At 37.1% G+C, this 7,812-nt stretch overlaps 1 protein-coding gene across 1 annotated transcript in view; it reads right to left on the bottom strand.

Moving 5' to 3' along the window:
- The window catches only part of INPP4B (inositol polyphosphate-4-phosphatase, type II, 105kDa), a 702,969-nt gene that overhangs the window by 337,853 nt on the left and 357,304 nt on the right, over positions 1-7,812 (bottom strand). The window contains exon 9 of the mRNA XM_006887014.1: positions 4,306-4,453. Within this exon, the coding sequence (XP_006887076.1) occupies positions 4,306-4,453 (148 nt within the window). The remainder of the gene's footprint in view (positions 1-4,305; positions 4,454-7,812) is intronic.

The raw sequence follows: 7,812 nt of genomic DNA, 5'->3' as shown, positions 1-7,812 counted from the left end.
AGAAGATATATGGAGCTGAGGGGTATCATAACCCCCAAATCAATTATCAGAATATATATAGCTTGTAATGAGTTTGATTTCCTCGCATTGGAAATAATAGTTTGTTCTTGGAACACACTTTAGTGTACACAGATGATAGTTCCTAAGTCTTCCCCTGGTAATAGTGCTTTATATTTGGACATGCTATTTCTTGGTCTCCACTCAAACTGCCCACCAGCTACTTCTATGTGTTTTAACATTTCTCTCCCCCAGTAGATACACATGACAACAAGAGACAGAGCAAAAGGCAAGAAAATAGAGTTGTGGGTGGACAACACTTTGGTGGTTAAGAAAACCACAGTAATTATAGTGGCTATGAGTACTAAAATGGAATGCCATAATAGCTTCTTTATCCTTATTTTCTTCTTATTATTTCTTCATAGAGTTTGCTGTCGTGAATGGATGAAGACAAGGGGAAATGAAAAGAAGGGGATTGGAGCTAGCACAGAAAGGATTCAAAAAGGAGCAGGAAACCAGTAGAGATATAACTACTGAACTTTAACTATGCTTTTAAACTAACAATTGTGAAAAAGAGGAAGACTCTCAATAAGAGTCTGAGAGATATGAAAAATGGAGTGACAAGGTGGCTAAAAAGCAATAAACTCAAACTTAGCATCAACTGTAAGGATGATGTCCAAGCAGGGTCAACACTGTTGGGCAGAAGGTTGTGTGTAACAACAAGCTGATAGCAAAATAAAGATTGAGGTAGATAGGAGTCTCTGTAACTAATTTGTTGGATTTTTAGATGACAAAGTATCAAAGGTCTATGAAATAAAATATTCAATCCCAAAATATTATTCAAATAATTAATAGTTTCTATAATATTGTTCAAAGAAGTTTCATTGTTTAATGACACGTCATGATTTTTGTTTTAATGTCCTTATCTTTGTAGCTGGACTGTCAGCTAAGAATTCGTTCAACTCTACGCAATGGGTTTGAGTGAGATAGCTATGTCATTGTTAAAATCTACAGATAGGATTGATATTTTACAAAATAAACACATTTTTACAAAATCAATCAAATTGTTCCAACTCCGGCTTGGAAACCTCACTTTATAAGCTATTCCTGTGTGTTTAAATGTGTTGTTATTTATTGATTAAATTTACTGGAGAGGATCTTGGCAGAAAGCAGAGAGTACCAGAGGAATGTCTAACTGTGCTTCATTGACTATGCAAAGGCTTTTGACTGTGTGGATCACAAGAAGCTGTGTCTGACTCTGAGAAGAATGGGAATCCCAGAGCATTTGATTGTGCTAATACGAAACCTATACTTGGACCAAGAGGCAGTCATAAGAACAAAGCAAGGACACACTGCACAGTTCAAAATTGGAAAGGAGGCCCACCATGGATGTATTCTGTCTCCCTATCTTTTCAGTCTCTATGCAGAACAGATCATCTGGGATTCTGAGCTGTATCAGGAGGAATGTGGAATCAGGATTGGTGGAAGATTCATCAACAACCTGTGTTATGTAGATGACACACCCCTGCTTGCTGAAACTGAAGAGGAACCAAAGCGGCTGCAGAAGGCCAAGGACTGCAGGCTTTAATATGGATTGAAGCTCAACATCAACAAAACAAAGATTCTCACCACAGGGCCAACTGGCAGCATTAGTACGGATGGTGAAGAGATTGAGATAGTTAACAGTTTTAGTTTGCTTGGCTCCACAGTCTATACTCTTGATATCAGCAGCCAGGAAATCAAGAGATGAATTGCACTGGGAACGTCAGCTGTCAGAGACCTCTCCAGATTACTGAAGAGCAATGACATCAGGCCAGAGACTAAGGTGCACCTGATATGGCTATAGTCTTCATAGTAGTGTGCTATATATGGGAGAGCTGGACGGTGTCTAGAGATGATAGAAAGAGAATTGATGCCTTTGAGTTGTGGTGCTGGAGAAGAGTGTTGAATATACCATGGACTGCTAGTAGAACAAATAGGTTTGCCCTACAGAAGGTGAAGCTGGGTTGCCCCTTAGAGTCAGGGATTTGAAGCTTCGTCTGACATACTTTGAGTATGTTGCACGGAGGGACCAGTCCTTGGAGAGGGATATTATGTTTGGGAGAGTGGAGGGACAGCACAGGTCAGGAAAACCTTCAATTAGATGGATCGATTCAGTGATTGGGGTAGTGGGAGTAGGTGTGTCAGATACACTGAGGTTAGCACAGGATAGAGCAGGGTTTAGGGCTCTTGGACTTAGGGTCGCTTTGAGACACAAGCGACTCGACGGCACATAACAACAACAACTCTACAGGCAACGTAAGAATATTTTAAGAATGGATTACAATTTGTGAAATTATAGACACTCTAAAATTTAAAATATTATTTTATATAAAGTAAAGGGGGGGAAATCATACAAATAGAAAATGAGAGGAAAGACCCAAGAAAAACTGAGGGGAGGAAACCAGTTGAACACAAACACCTCCAACTCTCCATGTATCATAAAGTCTAGTATTCGATCAATCTTTCATTGTACAATACCCAGCATCAATTTGTTCCATTGTGCATAGGTTTGCCCTGAGTTGGTGGCTATTCAACTAACAGCTTACTAACAGCTAACAATAACGTATTTAATAAGGTACTATTTAAAAGGTCCTAAATAGTGTCCTAAATTTGTTATTCTGTTTTATCCGTATGTCTTCTTCATTTTGTGGTAAAGTAGGAAGTAAGTTTTAACTGAAACCTCTATTTTATACATATGTATTCAAATCCTTATTTTTATAGATATTATATAATAAGTAACTATTTCAAATCTTTAGATACGAAAAAGTGAACTGTTCACGTCTTTACTAATTTTTAGTATCTACAGATGTGTTCCTCTACATTAACCAAATAAGTTTGCTTATACTTTTTGGAAACTTCTTTTGCCCATAATTGATTTATAGTTCTAATATGTATAGAAAACATTAAAAACCCACTTCAGAATAATTTGGAAGCTGACTCTTACATATTCCACTTTTATTTTACATCCAGATTCTAGGCATATTACAGTTTCTTTTGCCTGAGGCAACACCACTTGGCTGGGCTCTGTGACCTGATCAACCTCATTCCACTAACCTCTAATATCTCCTTCCTCCCTATCTTATGATTATAGTGTTACTGTTAATAGATCCTATGGAGTCAAGTAGGACAGTGACTCTATGGACAAGACTTAAACCTGCCCTTTTCTATGCCATCCTCATCCACTTTGAGTACACTGCTGCCGTCACCATATCAATCCATCTTACTGGTATCTAGATTATTGTGTTAAAAGCCTGATCCATGCCTAACTTACTATAAAATTCAGGCTCTTGTTTTATTTGCTTTTTTTTACTTTTAAACTGGGATTATAGTATGTTTGTAGTCATTTCCATTCTGACCATTTGTCAACACCTAAAAATATTGACTTTCTCTGCTTCTGGGAATTTCAGAGGCTGCAAAAAGGATATAATACTCTCACATTAGTATGTGTGTAATGATAACATAAGGCAGAAATCTAAGCAGGAGATATTTCACATTAGTATATATTTAAAAATGTTAACTACTAAAAGTGTTTTCTAATTTACTGAGACTTGGGGCTTTGGCTATGTTGACTGAATGAGGTATTCAGCATTTTAAAGTTATAGCAACTTATAAAACAGATTAAAAAAGTGTTTGGTTAGTCATGGCTTATAGAGTATTCATAGCAGCTTCTGTCTTTGTTTGGCAATACATTTAATTTTGCTGTACACTAATATGTCCACTGGCATAGCATACTAAATAAATCTTAAAAGTTTTTAAATAAACAATTATTTGAAAAATTTAATAGATGAGAATTCTGAAAAAGAGTCAAATGTTAATGTCTTAGAAAAAGAATAACCTTAAGCAGTAAAGTAGAGACAATCAGAAATATCAACATCAAAGTTAAGGTTATTGGTTAGAGAGTAAACCCTTCAATAGAAGTAAGATGTAAGTCATAAATGAGAGTCAAAAGATATAATTTTACATTCCTAGTTACCAGGCATAAAGAGTTAAAAGGCAAAAATAAAAATAGCTTTAGTTCATATTAGTTTACCCTAATTGCTGAGATTCTATTAAGAAGTCAATCTTTTTACATAAAGAACTCAGAATCTGGTATATACTTTACACATATAGCATATTTCAAAGCAGATTAATCATATTTCAAAACATTAGCAGCCACATATATTTGTGGCCACTGCAATAAGTGTAGATCTTCTCTAGTTATCTTATGATCATGTTTTAAGCAAATTCCATTATTATGAAAGGTAATCATGAATTATTTTATCTTACCTACACAAGTCTTCTTTAATGTGAAGGGAGATCAATTCCTTCGGGATATGAAAAGAGAGGATGCTCTCTGACATCTGTTCCCGAATTCGCATCCACTTATTATCAGATGTAGGGAATCTGTATAACTTATACACTGGATTCTTTAACACTGGGATAGAAAAAAAAAGTTAATAGTTAACTTATAAATATATGTACAAGTGATATAGATCAATTAACAAAAATCATTATTCAGAGTGCCATAATAATTGCTGGATCAAAAATTCATCTTTTTGTGATAATTTATTGTTAACCAGCAGCTCCATGGGGAAATATGAGTAACATCTTACCATTAATGATATATTGCCTTGGAAATCCAATGGAGGGTTCTTTTCATTTTGGACCAACTTACTAGCAATGAGTTTTAATTGTATTAATATTGTTATATATGTATAAAAATTTCCAAGTATTTTCTTTTTATATCCTTAACCTTCTAATAGTTTCTGTGACCTCTAGCTTTTATTTACTATATTTAAAACATTGATCTTTAATATATGAACATAGTAGCTAGTTCCCCAGGTTGTTGTTTGTGTACCATTAAATTGGAACAGACTCAGAGCTGACCCGCCAAGTAGGTTCTCAGAGACTGTAAACTGTGTGGGAGGAGACAGTCATTTTTCTCTCAGTGTAGCTGGTGGAGTTCCCCACTTTACAACCTATTAATTCTTTCTAGTGCTATAAAATGAGCATATAATAAAAAAATACGAGATGTGCATATACACTTTTTACACACTTTGAGCAAATACAGTTTTTAATTTCTTCTAATCATCCATGTTGATGTTGCGTGTGACATCAAGTTGTAGCTGACTTGTAGCTGACCCTTCAGGGGGTTTTCAGAGGCAGTAACTCACAAAGGAGTTGACGGCTCACCTTTTTTTCTGCACGGATGTGAATTATGTACCTTTAGGTTGGTAGTGCATCTCCTTACCATTAGACCACCAGAGTTCCTAGGTTGTTCTTAGGTGCCTTAGAGTTAGGTACTACCTTTAGCAATCCTATGAACAACATGTCTGAATCCTGTCTTATCCTGTGCTATCCTCACACTTTTCTGACACAATAGAGTCCACTCCAGCAGTCACTGTATCAGACCACTTGTTTGAGAGTCTTCGTCTCTTTCGATGGCCCTCCATCTTTCCAGATGTGATGTTCCTCCAAAGATATAACCTCTCCAAGCAATAGGCCTGAAGTATGTGAGGCAAAGCTTTATAATCTCTACCTCTAAGAAGCACTGTGGCTGCACTTTCTCCAAGATATATTTGTTCATTTGCAACATCACCACTCTTCTCTAACATCACAGTTCAATTCTTCTTCTGCCATCCTTATTCATTATACAGGTTTGAGAATTTGGACATTAATGAATGAAGACCAGATGAGCTATGAGAGGGTATGAAGAATATCATCCATGATGAATGCAAAGAGGTTATTACAAGACAGAGGAGGATGAAAAGACAGGCATGGATTTCCAAAGATAATCTAAACATTGCTCTAGAGCACCAAGAAACCAAAGCAAAAGGTAGAAATCAAGAATTTAAGGAGCTGAACAGAAGATTTCAAAGGGCAGTTCAGAAAGACAAAGCATGATATTATAATGAAGTGTGCAAAGAGCTAGAGTTGGAAAATCAAAAAGGACAAACATTTCTAAAGTTGAAGGAACTGAAGAAGAAATTCAAGTTTCAAGTTGCAATATTTAAGATACTAAGGGTAGAATATTGAATAATCCAGGATGCATCCAAAGAGGATGGAAGGAGTACACAGAGTCACTATACCTAAAATAATTGGCTGACACAGAAGAATTTCAAAGGGCAGTTCAGCAAGACAAATATGAAACAGCATATGATCCAGAGGGAATAATGATGAATGAGGAAGTTTAAGCTTGTCTGAAGAAGCTGGGGGAAAACTAAGGCCTCAGGAATTGATGAAATACAAATTGGCATATTTCACCAAACAGATTCTACCCTGTATGTGTTCACCAAGTTGTGCCAAGAAATATGGAGGACAGGTACTGGCTGGATGACTTGAAGCGATCCATATTTATTCTCATTGCCAAAAAGAGTGATATGAGAGAGTGTGAAAATTATTGCACAATATCACTAATATCACGCAAAAGTACAATCTTGCTGAAGACTGTCCAAAAACGACTTAACCATACCTCAACAGAGAACTAGCAAAAGAACAGGTTGGATTTAGAAGAGGCCGTGGCACTAGATATATCATTGCCAATGTCAGATGGATCTTGCTGACAGCAGAGAGTAACCAGAAAAAAAAATCTATTTGTATTTCATTTACTACACAAAGACATTTGGCTGTGTGGATCACAATAAATTTTGGTTGATCTTGAGAAGAACGAGAATTCCACAACACCTGTTTGTGCTCATGTGTATCCATACTTGGACCAGGAGGCAGTCTTCAGAACAGAGCAAGAAAATACTCCATGGTTCAAAATCAGGAAATAAATGTGTCAAGGATGTGTCCTTTCTCCATACCTTTTCATTATATGTGGAACAGATAATTCAGGAGGCTGGTTTTTATGAGGGGGACCGTGGTATCAAAACTGGAGGAATAGTCATCCAAAACTTGCATTATGCAGATCACACAACCTTGCTCACAGAAACTGAGGAGCACCTGAAGCATCTCCTGCAGAGAGTCAGAGGCTGCAGTCTTCAATGAGGGTTAAAGCTCAAAATCAAGAAAACAAAGATTCTCATCATTGGGCCAATTGTCAGCAGCATGACATATGGAGAAGAGATTGAGATTGTTAACAATTTCAGTTTGCTTGGTTCCACAATCAACACTCATGAAGCTAGCAGTCAAGAAATCAGAAGATGAATTGGATTAGGAGGGTCTGCTGTCAGATATTTCTCCTGAGTTCTGAATGTCAGTTTAGGGAGTAAGGTGCACCTGGTCCAGGTCATGATCTTCATAGTTACTTGCTATGCATCAGAGACCTTGACAATGAATAAGATGATAGAAGAACTGGTGCCTTTGAGTTGTAGTGCTAGAGAATAAACATACCATGGACTGCGAAGAGAACAAATAGGTTTGTGCTGGAGAGAGTGAAAACAAGTTGCTCTTGGAGGCAAGAATTTTGAAGCTCCATCTCACATACTGTGAGCTTGTTTCCAGGAGGGATCAGTCCTTGGAGAAGGTCATCAAACTTGGAAGAGTGGAGAAGAAATGTAAGAAAGGAGGACCCCAAATGAGATGAATCGACACAGTGACTAGGGTAATAGGGCAGGTGTGTCGGATACCGTGAAATTGGCTCAGGATAGAAGAGGGTTCAGAGGGTATACAGGGTGATTATGATGGGTTCAGAGGGTACACAGGGTGATTATGATTCACAGGTGACACTGTAGCATATAATAATAACAACCATGAGACTAGCACTCCCCCTCCTATTTCCAGGGTTTCTATGTCAGGTCAGTATTTTATTTCTATTGCTATTAGGCAATCGTCAAGAAGACAAAGATTCTC

The sequence above is a fragment of the Elephantulus edwardii genome, unplaced genomic scaffold (assembly GCF_000299155.1).
Source record: "Elephantulus edwardii isolate Elephantulus edwardi_28Jun2011 unplaced genomic scaffold, EleEdw1.0 scaffold00053, whole genome shotgun sequence".
NCBI classification, from domain to species: Eukaryota; Metazoa; Chordata; class Mammalia; order Macroscelidea; family Macroscelididae; genus Elephantulus; species Elephantulus edwardii.
The sequence above is the reverse complement of the archived record's forward strand: the minus strand, read 5'-3'. Positions and strand labels throughout refer to the sequence as shown.